The 17,301-nt window shown below is 45.5% G+C and overlaps 1 protein-coding gene across 1 annotated transcript in view; it reads right to left on the bottom strand.

The window, feature by feature from the left end:
• Positions 1–10,141, bottom strand: part of DLG5 (discs large MAGUK scaffold protein 5) — a 95,483-nt gene extending 85,342 nt beyond the window's left edge. Inside the window, 1 exon segment of the mRNA XM_088526446.1 lies at positions 9,832–10,141. Coding sequence (XP_088382572.1) covers positions 9,832–10,132 — 301 coding nt within the window. The 5' untranslated portion in view covers positions 10,133–10,141.
• Between the last annotated feature and the right edge of the window lie 7,160 nt (positions 10,142–17,301).

Raw genomic sequence — 17,301 nt, 5'->3', positions numbered from 1 at the left:
TCAGCTTTTAGCTATAAAAGCAAATACAAAGTATGATCAGTTTTCCACTTTCTCTTTAAGGTCATGGCCTTGAAGATACTGATGGCATGGTCTTAATGTGTTCCCACACACATACCCCACTGAAATACTCACTAGCCCTGAAGAAGAATTAAATGATCTCAAATTTAGCCATCCAGGCTTCAAGAGGTTACATAATTTGGAGGACTTAAAATCCGACAAAATCTTACCCATTATTTACCTGAGTGTTTGCAAGGTTCTGTGAGGGCTTTTTGCACTTCTGCTGGTCAGGTTTCTGTACGCACTCTGAATATAACCATCACCAGCTGCCCAGGACCTGCAGAGTCTTGAGTAGTCTGGCAAGGATATGGTGCAGGGGAGGCTGTCACACTGTTTGCAGAGCTCCCTCATTGATGACCTTTCAGCTGCAGGCATGGAAAATGTCCCTAGAGCTCATGAGCTATAACCTCAATAAACCTCACACAGCTAAAAGTTTAACCAGACTTTTGTTCCCTAGTTCTGACGGCAAAATAGCATTATTCATCTGCATAACAAAGCATCACTACTGCACATAAGAGGCTGTGTGGTATATTGATACCATGACCACATCTGTAATATAATATTAATACTGGAAAAGAATGCTATTCTGAACTGAGATTGTGGCTGCGAGGAAAGCACAAATATAAATCAATTGCAATAACTCAACATTTCCTCCCTCCCTTTTTCCCCCCTCCTTAAAAAAGAACAATATATACATATTAAATAGACAAGCATTAATAGCTAAAAGTAAAATAAAAATCTAAAATATAGGACGCAAACGTGGACAGTTCTATACAAAGTTATAAGAACTCACATACCATGTTATTACAATATACTCTGATGAATGCACATCACGTAACTTAACTCACTGCAAACTGTTACTTCGATTGCATTTTTCTCTGTTCACTTTAATTTGTAGCATTGCCCAAAATCCAAAGCATTAGCCTTACTGTTCATGTGCTATAAATTACGACCATGTTTCCAGAAGCAAAACACAACAAAGAGTGCAAAAGTGTAAAAGCTCTGGCATACAACCAAGTTAAATATATAGAAATGAAAAAAAATAGCTCATACAGAAAATAAGCCAGACTTAAGGTTTCTATTTCTTGTTTCAAGCTGAAAACTTTAGGCAAGTAAATAATTAACATATGCGACAGTCACTCATTTTTAATTGAGAACTTAAAGACAACCCTTGTTATTTATGACCTTAAATATTTTTCTCTCATCAAAATGTGTTTCTTCTGCCTAGCCTATACAAGGGATTACAGCAGCATTTTCTGGTTGCTTTTAGAATAGTTCCCTCAGTTTCTTCCATTATTGCCATGAAGAAAAATGATGGGGCTACTGCTGACACAGACTCCAAATGCTTTTTCTTTTCATTCTGTCCTCATTTACTCTATTTGCCCCAAGGCTGTAATATGGTTTTAGCCATCACTGCAGGTTCTTGTCTTACACAATAATGATAATGTACGCCACGATGCTTCAGCAAAACTCCCCATATTTCTTTTCTATTTGAGCTTTTTTCTGTTGCTGCTTGTGGATGGACTGCAGCAATAAGCCAAAGCACACAGCAGCTATCCTCATTCTAAAGATTTCTTTCCCAGGCCCCTTCCCTACAGAAGCAGGGCGCGCTAGGAGGTTCCAAGCACACGCACACAAACGCCTCTGACGAGCTGAATTCTCAGAACACTTCACGTGGATTCAGATATGAGCTCAGGTACCCACGAGAAAACCAGAGAGATTCAGAGCAAAACCAATGAAGCTAACACTGTATTCTTGCAGTGCAGACTTGCAAGATAAAAGAACTTAACTTTCCAAAGAGATGCTGAGCAGCATTTGGCCCAGTACTCCCAAACTCCTTAGAAGCAAGTCCCTGGTAGATAGCACAGAGCATGCAGCAAACTGCTTGTAGCTAGGGCCAAGTCGCTGTCACCCTGCAATCCCTAGAGCGTCACCATTCTACCTTTACTTTTTGGCATGATAGGCAAGGAGGACACCAAGCACCTCAGAAGAGTAGGAGTTTTGGACTAAAAACCGTACTAATAATCTGCCTCTTTACACTAATTCAATAATTTTCTGTAGCTGAATCTAAAATTATTTGGCACTTTTTCCACATCACTACTACTACTTGGCCACCTCACCAGTTCCAGGCACCTGGAGAGGCAGAGCAAGGACAACCTTCTCTGAGGACCTGGGCAGCAGGGACCTCTGACCTCCGTATCCGAAAGGGTTTCTCAGCACTACCAAGCCACGTTCTCGCGCACAGTCAAAACACTGCCCGGCCACTCGCAGCCCCTGAATAGCCCAGACTGCTGTCAAGATGCCAAAGACAACAAGGGAGGTTCACGAACCGGAGGAACAGCAGATAAATACATGGGAATCATGAGCTACAGTCATGCACCGCCAGACTCTGCGCTTTTCAAGGCCAGCAGTTTAGACAAGTAACTCGCTGTAAGTACCGCAAAGGTCATCTTCACAGTCTACACCAAAGCAAGACACATGTTACCAATGGATCTATCTATCTATATATTTAAGTTTAACAAGACAGGCTAATCAGATGTTTGACTTTCAGAACCTCCAGCTCTTCACTAAAAGGCTACCAACAGCCCTAGAGGAAGTATCCACTCCTCACATAACCAAGTGTTAACTGCAAGCCTTACAAATTCACATTTCTCCAGCAAAAAAGAGAAGGATGCTTGTGCAAACCCACAACACAAACCCAACTGTATGTCTACTTCAAAAGGGCTCTTGTAATTGAAGCATTTGGTCCCCCCACCTGCATCTTTTTTTTTTGAAGCTTCTAGAATTCAGGTTACACCTACCTTGCTCACAGAGTACAGGGCAACTCAGGAGCGTAGGCTGGAAGAGGTGACTACAATAAAAAGCCAATTAATGAACTAACAGGGAAGTTCAGCTATTGCTTCAGGGCTGTTTGAGTGTTTGCCCCTCCTCTTTTTTTTTTTTTTTTCCCCTTTTACAAAACTAACAGGCCTTTGATGTTGTTTTTAACCTCACCTAAGTTAAATGGCCTTGAAAGGAAGAAAACAAAGAACAAGTCTGTTAGATTAAGATGAAATATACCCCATCTTCAGTGTAGACTGAAGAAGCTCTCAAGTAAATTCAATGCTCTTCATAAAACCATCTAGATGAGAAAAAAAATACAGACTTGATACTGACAATTATTTTAAAGATTAAGAATTGGAATTGATAGTTCAGCATTTTTTGTTGAGGTGACATATACTTCCTCACAAAAAAAAGCTATTAACTAGCTTTATTAACTAGCTAACCACGCACCGCGTACTTGCAAATGACCAGAACAACAGAACATTCCATCTAAACGTAAAGTTCATTTTCTTAAAAATCATGGCCAATGATTATAAATCCACACATGAAGTGTTTAAGATAACTTCAAAACTATGCAACAAGCAGCTTTTCCTTAAAGGAGGATCGCTAACAACACATCTGTAAATCTGTTGTCAACTTCTGGCAGAAGAGCCTCCGACAACGGAACCAACCCCTCTGCTCCAGAAGAGCAAGACCCCATCCAGGACCCTCAAAACTAACTCCACTTAGATGTACATTTCCATAAAAAGATGGAAGATAAACAGAAAACACGGAACAGGAGGAAGCTAGCCACAAGAAAAACAAACGCCAGTAAGAAACAGACACAAAGGAGAAGGCAGATACAGGTTTGCAATAGTTAAAATCATGTGCACACCTATGCAGAAGCTTAATAACTGTACTGGTTAATTTTGATATGGATACTGACATTAGCTTTATTCACCAATTAGTAAGTTTTGAAGCTTTTAAAGAAAATTACAGACAAATGTGCTTGCTTGCATCTCTGAAGAAAAAAATGCATACACACACACACACACACACACATTTGAGGAGCAAGGCTTTCAGCATCCACTCAAGTAAATTGCAGAAGACTCCTCAGGGCAAATGGAGCATTCGGCACCAGGCCTCTTCCTTCCCCCCAAGCCCCGTTCTGGGCGCTGCGGAACGGCGCACCAACAGCAGCCCCGCGCCGAGGCCCTGCCGCGAGACACGGGCTAACCCCAAGAGCCCCGGACGCAAGGCCTGCGTCCTGCCGGCACTCACACGTGCCCACCCCGATGCACGTCAACAAGGATTACTCACGGGCTACGAGGACGTGAATAATGAGCGTGTTCATGAATCACCAATTACGTTCGGATACAATAAAAAGGTGAGCGGGGAGAGGAGCACAGAGGCAGAAAACAAATGTCTCAGCACCTCATAACCACAGCAGTGGAGACTCCCAACAGGATTTTTAGGCAAGGCAAAGGACAGCCTTAAAGAAGGTGCCTCTGAGGTTGCAGGAGGACAGGTACAAGATATTTAGTTCTTATTTACATTTTTCCCTGTACATTCCTCATAGGCAATAAAACAACTGTCAGAGAAGGACCCTTCCACCGCTTCCCATGCCCGCACCGGCTCCGCAACGGGCACCCTTGCTGCTCTCTTGCTCCAACTGCAGGCTCGGCTGCTGCCTGAAAGGCTTCTGAATCGGGTCATAACATCCCATTTCAAATTCAACTCCCTGATCAGCCAACCCGTATTAAAAATATATGGTTTTCTAAAAGGGAAAGAGCAGCTATCCAGAACAAACTAATTAATGCCGTGAACAAGCAAACTGCTGAGCAAGCCATCCCAAGAACTGTAAAATGAGAGACCGAGAACGGCAGGGGAGAGGAAGAATTTTCTCAAGTGTAAATAAAATGGCTCCTCTCTACTTCCCGTGACATAAGCTGGGGTAGGAAGGGCTTTTCCCTTGTAGGAAGTTATTCCTTACTGCCCAGTAATCACACAAGGTCACGAAAAATATGTTTGCCCCAAGCGGACCCAAGTAGAAGGTTGCGCTGTGGAAAACAGATTCCACTTGCACAATAGCCCTCAAATTGGTTCCCAAATTTAAACTAACTGATTAGTTATGCAGCAGACCCAGATGCTGCTACACTGCCCACCACCACCAGCATGAGCTGTAGCAAGTACCCTGCCACGAGAGCACCGCAGGTCCCCGAGAGCACCGTGTGCCGCGCGCAGCACTAGAGCACTTCTAGTCTGGTTGGCGAAAAATGACCTACCAAAGCAATGCCGAGTACCCCAAAACATGGCCTTGTTTAAGGGTTTGGCTCAAACATTCAAAAAAAAAAATCCAGTAACAGCAGTCGCCTTTTCAGGAAGACCATCTCTCTCCTACACTTTCATTAGAAAGGCATCGGTTAGCCTCGAGTGAAAGCTCAGCAGGTGCCAAGTTCCTGCATTTCTAGCTCCTACATAAGCATGATTCAGTCCCAGATCAACAGCATTTACCAAAAAACAAACAAACAAACAGCTATGACTTTCATCTCAAAGGTCATAAATAATTTTTCAGTAGTGGCTACTCAATATAATTGGGATAGTCGGAGAAACCTAGATGCTTTTCTATTACTGCTTTTTTTCATGCAAAATTACAGGCATTAACAAATTCTCCTATTTAAATCAACACTATGAACAATCTATACAAGGAAAAATTCTGACTGGCAGCATTTCAAGAAAAGTTTATTTAAAAGCAAAATACAAAGCAACCAAGAACTTCCAACTGAAGCATCCAAAATGTGCTGGACAATGTCTAACACTGAAAGATGAAATTCTGCCCTCAAGATTTACGGTGTAGGAGGCATTTGAAAAACGTAGAAAGGAAAAAGAACTCATTAAGACTCATCAACCTTAGTGATGACCTGCTTTTTTGAATTGGTAATTATTATGCTACCATATTAATTGAAATATCAAGAAAAGCTAAATGGAAGAGATAGAGTTAAAAAAGAACAAGGAAAGCTAAGAGGAAAACTGGATGAAATGAAAGAAAAATCATGGGGAAGAAAAAAAAATCAGACAGTGGTTCAAGCTAGCAGCAAAGCAACACAGAATACTTGGCTCCAATCACAGGCTACCAGCAACACGAAAAAGCCCACAGCCACTACCCACGCCGTGGCTCAAGTCTTCACTATCTACACAGGAGGCCCAGAAAACTCACAGCAACACTTGTAAGGTAACGAGAAAACGTGACCAAGTTTGGCAATAATATAATAATCTCAAAAACTGATACTGAGGTTTTGAGAAAGACCATCTTGGACCTTAACAAATAAGCTGGGTAGGAATTACAGAAAGTCAGTGTAAGCTTTTCTTATCGACCACTTCTGAAAGTGAACTTGCTGCTTCCATTTCAGAACGATCATATAAAAACAAACTGAAAAGAAATTCTTCAAAATGTAGTATATTTGCATATTTTCCTTTTTTAAAAAAAAAAAAAAAAATCCTGAGTGTCAACCCGTAGTTCTATGCACTAAGAGCACAAGAAATGTTCTTCGTTTTACTGCAGCCCTATGAATTTATCATGGGTAAGTAGAAGCTTCGAGTTTTTTTTTCTCCCCCCTCCCTTTGATCTCAGCAAGAACATAAATGAGAACTACCACCCTTGGGATCTGTGAACTACTAAAACACGAGTTTCTTTCTTTGGGATCGAGAGACTGCTTCCATCTAATTACTGTTAGGCATCTCGCTGGGAATATCCCACCTGAACACTTGTTGGAAACTTCCTGCTTTCTTCAGGCTGAGCATTCCAAGAGATATTTGAGGACATGAGAAGGCCCGGTACTATAAATCAGTTAGCATTGGTTATTTTAGCAAGTTTAATTGCTGCTCAACACTGCAAGAAAGCTATACTTTTCCTAGGGCAAGTGACTTAGGCGGATCAAAAAGTAGGCAGGATGGACAATTTAAAAAATCCTGCAACAAGGCTGGATGAGCTGCCCTGGAAACTAGGTGTGCGGAGAAAACAAAAACAACCAAAAAAGATAACGCACACCGACATGTGCTCTACTTCTCCTACTCCCCAACGTCAGGAAATGGAAGACAGCATAAACATTAGTTAATTGCAAAACTGTCAGTTCAGTCCTTGGGTCACTAAGTTACGCTTTTATAGCTTCCTTTCACTCCCATCTCTCCCATTTCTCAGAGAGCATAAACTGACAGCTCTTTCTCCTGTCTTCCTCCAACATTTCCACCACTTTCCTCCTCCTTCCTTCCTCCACTTGATCCTTCAAGCCTCCCTGTCATCTCACTCCTATAGGACAGCATAGCCTAATTCCACACTTCACATCCTTCCTCCATGGAGTCTCTTAGCTACTCGCTAGGTCCCACTCTTGGCCCTGCTCTGCAGCTGCTCTCCTGCTCCCTGGTCTCCAGGAAGACCATTTTCTGGGGGACAGGAAAGAGGAAATACAACATGGAGGTCCCACAAACAGCAGCGTGTAGTTTGGCTCCCAGTTTCTTTGAGGCAAGCAGGGGATTGCAGCATCTTTTGTCCATTCCTGGCCCCTATGCTGCCAGCAAGAATGGGATCCCAGCTCTCCATCACTTAGCTTTGGAAATGCAGAAGGACAACTTGTCTGTTGGCTCTTAAATGCGCTGGGTGATTCAGTAAGAAGCATCTGGACTTCAGTTTAGCACCTAAAGGTAAGCAACTTCCCAGAAGCCACTTAATTTCACATTACAAAGATGTCATACAGTCAAGATATGAGATTTCTCACATACATGACGGACTTCATCAAATAAAGTACTTGATACTCACCAGTTCACACAATGAAAGAAACAGAAACAAGCAACTGGCAATCGACTTAAAGGAAAGAATTAGTTCCTGCACAAAACACCAAGAAACCTGAAACCAGCGAAACTGTCACTTTCACATGGACAGAGTCAGTTTCTCACAGGAAACAATTCACATTTCATGTGAATTTCAAGTGCCATGTTGTAACTCACCATATCTCTCAAGGAAGAACTCTGTGTTGTCCCTAACCATGACTAAGTAAAATAAAGTAAACAAGGCAAGCATGCTCTGGTTTGCTTTGATAGAAGGTTGCCTGTTGCTCTGTGCTCTTTTTACTAATATTTAGGCACAATATTCTCACATTAGAAACAAAATAAGGTTAAAAACATCTTTTATAAGTCCCCATACAGGTTTGTACTTAGCATAGGCAATCAGCAGCAACTACAGATGTCAAATATGTTAAGCATAGATTGAACTGGAGAAGAGTGTACACAGGAAAGGAAACTCCTCAAGTAAGGACACCGCAGCCCCTGTTAGACATCTCTGCAGTCATTGGGGCTCCAACTCTTTCCCATTAACCATGGGAACAGCTGTTTACTTCCTTTCGTGTTGCGGAGATGAGCACATATAAAAGTGTCAGCTATACATTACCCAGCCAGCTACAGGAATTGTCTACATAAACAACAGTCTGAACTTCCATCACAGTTTACATATTGTCTAGTGGGAGGTTATATTTAAAATAAGGAGGAAAAAAAAAACAACAGCGTAATTTTTAAAAAGCTATTCTGCAGCTAAAAAGATAACAGAAACTTGTGTGATGATACCTTCACATACATTAAAGCAGAAACAGAACCATTTATGATGTCCCTAAAGCAGCAAACAAGCCAACACACACACATGCAGACTCTGGCAGCTCTGAACCAAATCCTGCTGCTCACTATCTGTCCCTCTCCCTCGCTCACAAATACACCACATACCACAAGAAACCAACAGTTTCCATCTGCCACAAGAATCCAACATATACTGTAATATAGTTTGTGTTAGTTTTCCTCTTCCGAACAAGAGGAATTAAGTGCATCTCTGTAAACTGTCATTTTTCATATTCATATTCTAAATGAAATTCAAAGATGAATTTGCCTGGGTAGTCTACATGAAAGGGATATTTAAGTAATGTTTATTCTTTATCCTAAATAAGATGAGGATTTTATGCAATATATGCTGAAGAACTGCTCACTTAAGGGTTTTAAATCACAACACAGCAGTTGCGTTTGCTATGAAGTTTGGAGTTTACTCCTACATCCAAAGAAAAATAGAGAGAAAGAGAGAAGGAGAGAAGGAGAGAAGGAGAGAAGGAGAGAAGGAGAGAAGGAGAGAAGGAGAGAAGGAGAGAAGGAGAGAAGGAGAGAAGGAGAGAAGGAGAGAAGGAGAGAAGGAGAGAAGGAGAGAAGGAGAGAAGGAGAGAAGGAGAGAAGGAGAGAAGGAGAGAAGGAGAGAAGGAGAGAAGGAGAGAAGGAGAGAAGGAGAGAAGGAGAGAAGGAGAGAAAGAGGACTCATCTGCCTCCAAAGGTAAAAAGGGGTTCAGAGCCTCACGGCAAGGGCAGCGCAGTGGGGCAGACCCCAGCGCGGTGGGACAGGGCCCAAGGAGGACACCTGGGCGCAGGTGGGGACCAGGAGCCTCCCAGGCGGCCCAGGGGCGGCCGGACGCCGGCTCCTTCCGCGCGGTGTCCGCGGGGACAGGCCCGGGCGCTCCGAGGGGCTCGCGGCAGCCCCGAGCCCAAACGCACACGCCAGCCCTCGAGGGACCGGCTCCCTCACCTGCACGAATGCTGGAAGACTTGTTCCTGAGGTCCCTGTCAGTTGTATCTTCTGTACTAACTTACTCACATGTTTACTGCTGGAGGGACGGGGGGAGAAACCTAACTCTGAAAAAGTTGCATCTTTATTGCTACAGCGAAATGGAGTATTTAAACCGGCAGCCCACCAGGGAAACACCCTCGTGGAGGTGAACGGGGCTCGGCTGAGCCCCGCGGATGCACGGCCAGCTCGCTGCAGGCTCCACCGCCCCCCCGGGAGGCGCCGGTAACTCCGGCTGCCAACTTGCGCATGAAGCCCCGCGGCGCGGGGCGCGGGGCCGCGGCGCGCGGCGGGGCCGGGCAGGCCGCGCGGCTCCCGGGCGCACTCACCGGCGGCGTCGGAGGCGGGCGGCGCGGCCGCGGCGCCGCTGAGGTAGAGGATGGCGAGCAGGTGGGGCTGCGTCTTCTCGAGCGCCACGCGCAGGTCCTGGAAGTGGTCGCGCTCCTTGGCGAGCAGCAGCGCGAGCAGCCGCTCCGCTTTGCCGCCGCCCGCCGCCTCCAGCTCGCGCACGTCGCGCGGCGCCAGCGCGCCCGCCGCCTCCAGCAGCTCCACCACCTTGTCCACCTCGGTCATGGCGGGCGCCAGGCTCTGCCGGCACTGCGCCAGCAGCTCCTTGTGCTTCGGCTCCATGGCGGCCGCCGCCGCCGCCGCTCCCCTCTTCGGGCGCGGCGCGGGCAGCGGCTCCGGCTGCCGAGGCGGCTCAGGCGACGCCGCTGCTCCGCCCGCCGCAGGCCATAGGGCCGCGCGCCGCGCCGCGCCGGGGGCGGGGGAGCCCGCGCCGGCCCCAAGCGCCTCCTTTCACTGCCGACGTGCCGCCATGTTGGCTGCGCGCGGCCCCGCCGCGCTCGCCCGCGCGCGCCCGCCCCCGCCCCGCCCCGCCCCGCCGCGCGCGCCCGTCCCCCGCCGCGACCGCGCGCGGCCCGCGGCGGCGACACGGAGGGGCGGAGGAGGAGGCGGAGGAGGGGGCGGAGGAGGGAGCGGAGGAGGGGGCGGAGGAGGGGGCGACCTCGCTCCCAGCCACGCTGCACCGCCCCCGCCCAGCACAACCCCGCCTCCTCCCCGCACGGCCCCGCCCCCGCTCCGCACGGCCTCGCCCCCGCTCCGCACGGCCTCGCCCTCCCAGAGCACGGCCCCGCCCCCTCGGAGCAGAGCTCCGCCCCCTGCGCCCGCCGGGTCCCCCGCAGGGTTCGGGGGCCGCCATTTCTCTTCGTCATGAGGTGGGAGGGAAAACGGCGGGAAAGGGGATATCGCCACGGAAAATGGGAGGGAGAGAGGAGAGCCGGTCTTGAAACAAAGCTCTTGCTCTAATGGCAGGACATGTGTACTTTAAAACACACAAAAAGAAACTAACATAACAAAATGTGGAGCTCTGTCACAGGATGTCATGGGTGCTCAATGGATTCAAAAAAACAAGGAAGTAATAGAGAAACATCAGTACATTTTCTAAGGCTTGGACACTCATCTAGATGGAATTTTTATCTGCATTACAGCAGCCTTGACCATCAACATACAAAACAATCTCTTTTGTCAGACCTAAAGAAATCACTCTTAGGAGCATCACTGTGTCTGTCCTGCAGAGTTTTTGCTTCCAAAGGTGATAAGATATATATTCTACTTAAGTGATCCACATCACGAGCGACACTATTATATTGTTCGAGTGTGATATTGTCTGATAAGGAACCTTTGAGAAACATCTGGGCTTTAAAAGACGTTTGTTGTAGTCGTTGCTGTACATGCCCTGATCCTCTGTGCCTGGGGTGGAGGACGCCGACACGGACGCGGGCAGGGCGGCAGGAAGGAGGGTTATCCGTGGAACGTGCAGGTGGCGGCTGAACTAGGGCGAGAGCTGCCTAGGTACCAAGTAAACACAGCAGAGAAGATTTTGCAATGGGCATTGCTTGAAACGAGAGCAGCTTGGTGCTTCTCAGCGGTTTCAGGTTGATGCAATTTCAGGATAGCTAATTAGTATTTGTAGGATAGTAAGGCTCTGGATAGGAAGATCAAAATACATCACCTAAAATAAAGCCCATAGCATGAGCAGTCTCTGCCCCGCCTAGAGAAAATATTTCCCCTGGCAGCCTGACGTCCAGTGAAGAGCTGATCCTGTAAATCCCAGCACTTGTCGGTGCTCCAGCTGCTGCTCCAAGGAGCACAAGGATTATTTCTCTTCCTAAAAACTAAAACTACCCAAAATGGTGCAGCCTTGGCCCAAGCGCGCTCCCATGGCGTGTGCTGGGCCAGGCAGGGGACCACAGGCTCACGTGGCTTCCTGCAGCCCTCACATTGCACAGGAGGGCTTTAAGAGGGAAATGATTTTGGCTCGCTCCTGCTCTGGGCAAGGTTTGAACCAGTAATTCATTATTAAAGAAGAGAAGATAAGACAATTTCTCCTGCTAGCTTCAATGGAAACAAACCGCCAGTTCTGCTGAAGGATTTTTAAAGTACCTGGGCTGTTGGAAAAGCAAAAGCAAACCACAATTATATGTTCTGCTTAAGCAACTCAGGATTTGTCCTGATAAGAGAGGAAGAAAAAGCCCCTCCAAGGGCAGGGGAGGTGGTGGGTTAGGTGAGGGGCTGCCACGATCAGGTAGTGCCCCTGCCGGGTGACGTGCACCAGGGTTTATGAGCTGAATGTAGCACATTGACCAGCTCTGTTATGAGGAGCATCAAGTCACGGAAAGGATCTAGCGCTTCATCCGAGACCATTCGAAGTACACAGTTCTCTCATTTGCTTTCCAGGGCATTGAAGCATCTTGCTCATTATCCACTAAAATACAGACATTTCATTTTACCATTAGAAAACATAGTATCTTCAAAAACAACCCAGGTGGACAGAACGGGAAGTTGTTTTGACAGAATATGTTTTCTGCCAAACGTTAGTCCTCTGGGTACAGAGAGAGCAAAAATCATCTCATCATGTCCAGCAGGCAAAAATATTAAAGCAGAGCCCAGTCTACAGAGCTGCATAGGAAACGTTGCCCGAGAAAGATGAAAACGCACTTCTGCAAATGAAGAATGCAGGAAAGGGCTTTAACTGTGGGACCAGCAGAGGTCAAAGTTACATCTAGAAGAAAGGCTTCTGCAGCTGAAGTAATGGAGCTGAGACAGAGTTGCAGGACATCCCGGCTATCTGTAGTCCAAGCCCAAAGAGTTTACCATGGTCCAAGATGGAATTCAAGACAAGAAGAGTTTAATGGTACAAAAACACCAACTTCAAATCAGTTTTGAAAACAATACTTAACAAGAAGCTCCGTAACTCCCAACTCTCTGACCTTGGGAGTTCCTCCATGCCTCGGCACAGATAGGAAAACCACCAGAGTTTTCAGGATTACACAATGTCTTAGTTTGGCAAACGGCAGGTCCACTACCAGCTTCCACCAGCTTTGGTCATCCATAGACCCTGTTGAAACCAAACTGCAAGCCTTGAATACAGCTCTGCTTTCCCTGCCCACACGCCACAGCACAAATATGAAGCTTGAAAGTCTAAAAGATTGAAACTTATTTTTTCACAGAATAATGCCATGACAATGATTTTAACTTATTACAAATGCCAAGATTTGTTGGAGTTCAGCATTGTATGTCTAAATTACCCCATCCTTGGGCAGCTGGTGAAATGCACACACACAAACCCTCTTAACACTATTCACTTAAAAAAAAAAAAAGAGGAAAAAGAAAAAGAAAGGAAAGGAAGAAAACCTCTTGATGCTGCACAGAAAAAGGCAAATACAGAGTGGTCCAGGTCAAGCAGAAATGTTCAAGACTAAACCCTGAGCAGCACGCGAAACCCTGGAAAGAATTTACATTTAAATGACTCTTCATGGATCAAGTCAGCAGCAATGACGTTGAGAGAAGTGCTGTGCAATTGTTTGAAACTTATAAAGATGCATTAACTGCAGGAGGTCTGATGGCTAGAAAATTTAATATAACAAATATATCAAAACCCATCCAGCTAGGCAAAGTTATAGAGAGTCCTTTAATTAGTTTCTAGGGGACTTGGATTAAGCTCCAAGTTGGTAATGAAAAACACTGTTCAAAAGAACAACTGAAATAAGAGTTCTCCAGGTCTATTAGGGATAATCCATTAAAGCAAAATGCACTTGATCAGCATGGCAAGCCAAATACCGCTCTTTTTACCACGGGCCATTTGTACTAATAGATTCTTTTCCCTGGGTTCATGTTAGGAGATGCCTCCCGCCCCCCTCCAGCAATCCTCACATCAGCAGAGAGCTTCATGCTTTGCCCTCTCCTTTTTCTGCTCAAGTGAGTGTTGGTCTTTTACCCGACAGAAGAGCAAGTTCTGGCTTTTTTCTGGTTTACTTGGAAGAGATGAAAGCATAAGAAGAACTACAAAAAGCAGACGCTAATCATACTGCTTAATCCTGACTTTCTGGCAATAAAATTCTAGAAAGACAAGTACGTGCAATTTGCTCAATATAGTACAATAGGTACAGTCCCATAAATCAGCTTGATAATCCTGTCTCTCTCACTCAGCATGTTGCTAAAGGAAGACTATTCTCAATTAATTGACATAATCTAAGGTGAAGATAGCCTAAAGATTTCCGTGGGTCATGTAAGACCGTGGCAGCCACAGGTACCTGATTGCGCAGGTGGCGATTGCCACGCTGCAGCCCCCGCGTTGCCGCAGGTTATTGTTCTCCGTGAAGCACGGACGGACACGGCCCAGGAAGCAACACGGGGGTCAGGCCAGTGGGGAGGTGCAGGAGCAGGGCAGAGAGAAAAGCAAGGGGAGAATCGAGCCATTGAGCACAGTTCTCAGAGGTAAGAAAAAGCCACGTCTAGCTGGGACACCCGTCCCTTCAATGCGGAGCAGAAATACGTCATGTTATATAACAAGGTCATCTCTCCAGAAGTTACTCAGGGAGAACTGTCATTTAGGTGGCAGCAGATCTCCCCCCGGGACATGCTGAGGGACCCGGGGGTGCCACGGGGAAGGACTCACAGGGCCCTGGCCTGGCGGAGCGCGAGGCGGCCGGCAGCGCGGCCTGGCTGCCCCACACGGCCCCACGGGGGCCAGGCCACCTGCAGCGACTGTCACTGCGGGCCTGGCACGCAGCAGTGCCTACAAGGAACACGGATGGGGAGGGAGAAGGACAGGGCAAATACAAAATGCCCAGCAGTAGCATCAGTCAAAAGAATTAAACACAAGTCTTAAAGCAGAAGTTTAAAGGAAGCCTGAAATGCAAATACAAAACACTTGTATCGTCTGAAAATTTGGATTTTTTTTCCCCCAAAAAAGGAATGGGGGAGAATCTTGTGGGTTGCCAAGTGTACTAAAGCACACATCAAATAGCACAGCACCAGGAAAGTGCAGGCATCAGTATGGAGTGTGCGATAGGTTGGACCTTCCTCCTAGCTTGTGCAGGCGGAAGTCCTCTACCTGCTCTGTCCTCCCTCCACAAGTGATGCAGGGTGGCAGCTGGTGCTTCAGGCCGACGCTACACATGGCCAGCATCACCCTCATCCTCTTTGCAAACAACCAAGCGTTTACAACAGAAACGCCAAGAATCAGCCTTCGGCAAAGAACCCCCAGGCTGCAAGTGCGTATTGCTTAGGATCGCGTTCGACGTAGCAGCTTGCAAAAGTACTTAGAGAAATAAGGCCTGTAGGAATTAACAGAAGAAAATTACACTGTAGGATTATAATCAGGGATTAATCATGCCACACTACCAAGCATGGCTTCTCGGAAGCAGAGAAAACCCAGAGTAACAGCAACGAATGCCACAGCACAAGCAGCTCACCCCGTCACAGTCAAGAGATACCGTGCTCCCTCTGGCCAAAGGAAATGCAAGTATTCCTAGGAAGGGAGTGCGGCCACCTCCGCAGCACTTCTCTTACACAGACAGGCACACATGGAACAAACCCATCTTAAATCATGAGAGAGCACGTCTGGACTCCTGTCTGCCTCCAGGGAAGGGAGGCCCCTCAATCTGCTTCCTCAGCAGTAGCTTTACCTGTTTGCCTTCCTTTTCTTAGTCTCTCTCTGCTCTGACCTTGCAAAATAAGATAAAATCAATAGAAAATAACTACTACCCAAACACCTTTCTCTTCCCAAAACAAACTGCTGCTCTCTAGTGGAGGTTGATGATTTCATCTAGTTATGTTAGAATGAAAGTCAAAAATATGCCACTTCCTAACTTACAGGAAACCTTAATTCATTTTCACAAGCACTGACACACTAGCATAGCAGGACTGGATTATTTTTTTTTCTGTCTTTCATATTGTCCTTTAGATTTTGGTATTTATTTCTCAAGATGTATTTGCTCTGCAACTTTATCATTACTGTAATGACACCTCATTAACTTCCCAAATATTTGTGTGTTAAAATACTTGTACATTTCTTAATTCATCCTTTTTAGTTGTTCTGTTTAGACAATATGATGCTACAGATTTTTTTCCCCGTAATTGTCTTTCCACATGGTTAATTACTGACAGAGTTTACTAGGCAAAGTATAGATTTAGCTGCTTTGAAAATATAGTATTTATCAGTCATAGTCACAGGAGAGTTTAGGCACTTACGTTGATACAGTGAAAATCTGTATGCTCTTTACTAAGGGTTTCTAAAGACATTTCGGTGTTCAAGTACTAGGATTCAGAACTCGGTACAGAAATTGTGGCATTATGCACGGCAAAGGCACAGCTCCTTATGTCTATGCTGCAATGATGCCAAATAGCCGAGTATCACAAGGAGCATCTGCCCTGGAAGAACCAAATTATAAGAGTTGGTATTGAATTTCAATTAGCACATGAATTTGTGAAGAGGGAAGAATAAACTTGCTCTAAAAGTGGTTTAAAAAATGTAATAAAACTGTAAATGTAACTGTAATGAAAGAGCCAAAAGTTTCAGTTGACTATTGAAATTGACCCTTAAAAGAGTGCTTATGAGCAAAATCCAGTTGCTAGCTTTAACTGTACATACAAAATGCTTAATCATTGCAAATGCGAAGTTTTGTTATAAACAGTCAATTTTTAGGTAAAACGCTTATGAAGTACATTACTTGCTCAGAGGAAGAGATGGCATTTGTACTTACTTGACTAAGCTAGATAGATTTTATATTAAATATTAATTTAGGTTCAGTCAGCCATTTCCTGGAGCTCTCCATACAAATGCACAAGATGCTTCTGTGGGTATTTTCCAATATACACTGCACATTCAGTACCAGGTTGATAACACACACATCTCAAAATAAATCAAGCTATCGTACAAGAATTTTATGTCTACTCAGATGTTACAGAAATATGTTTTTATTGGAAATGTTTACTGTTCAACTTGACCTACATCTGTATTAAATATTACAACTTTACACAGTACACAAGTCCCATGACACCAATGCCAGGAAATTCTCCCCAGTTTCTAAAATTTAGATAGCAAAAGTCCAAGGAAATCAACAAGTTTCGGAGTTATTTTCCCAACAATCTGCAATTTTTACAGCACTATTTGCTGTAAGCACTGCTTTCAGATCCGCCAGCTAGTAAACCGGAGCATTGACGCTGGACACCCCCCCGCCACACACACAGCTCCAAGGGCAGCACTTCCTTTCCTAGAAGAGCAGGTTCCAACATGCACTTCACTCTTGGCTTTATCTCTGCTGCACAAAGACCTTCTGAAGCACCAGCGTTCAGTAGCCTAGATACCGATCTCCATGGAAAAGTGGACTTGAAACAGGATTTTTTCCAGTCAAAGAATACCAAGAAAACCTTACACTTCCACCTATTCTTAAACTGGCACCTGGCCCACTGCAATTAGCATTCAAAACAGTAGATGTATTTTGACTTAAGAA

The sequence above is a fragment of the Tinamus guttatus genome, unplaced genomic scaffold, assembly GCF_059628265.1.
Source record: "Tinamus guttatus ecotype Peru unplaced genomic scaffold, ASM5962826v1 Tinamus_guttatus_pri_ptg000246l, whole genome shotgun sequence".
Lineage (NCBI taxonomy): Eukaryota > Metazoa > Chordata > Aves > Tinamiformes > Tinamidae > Tinamus > Tinamus guttatus.
The sequence above is the reverse complement of the archived record's forward strand: the minus strand, read 5'-3'. Positions and strand labels throughout refer to the sequence as shown.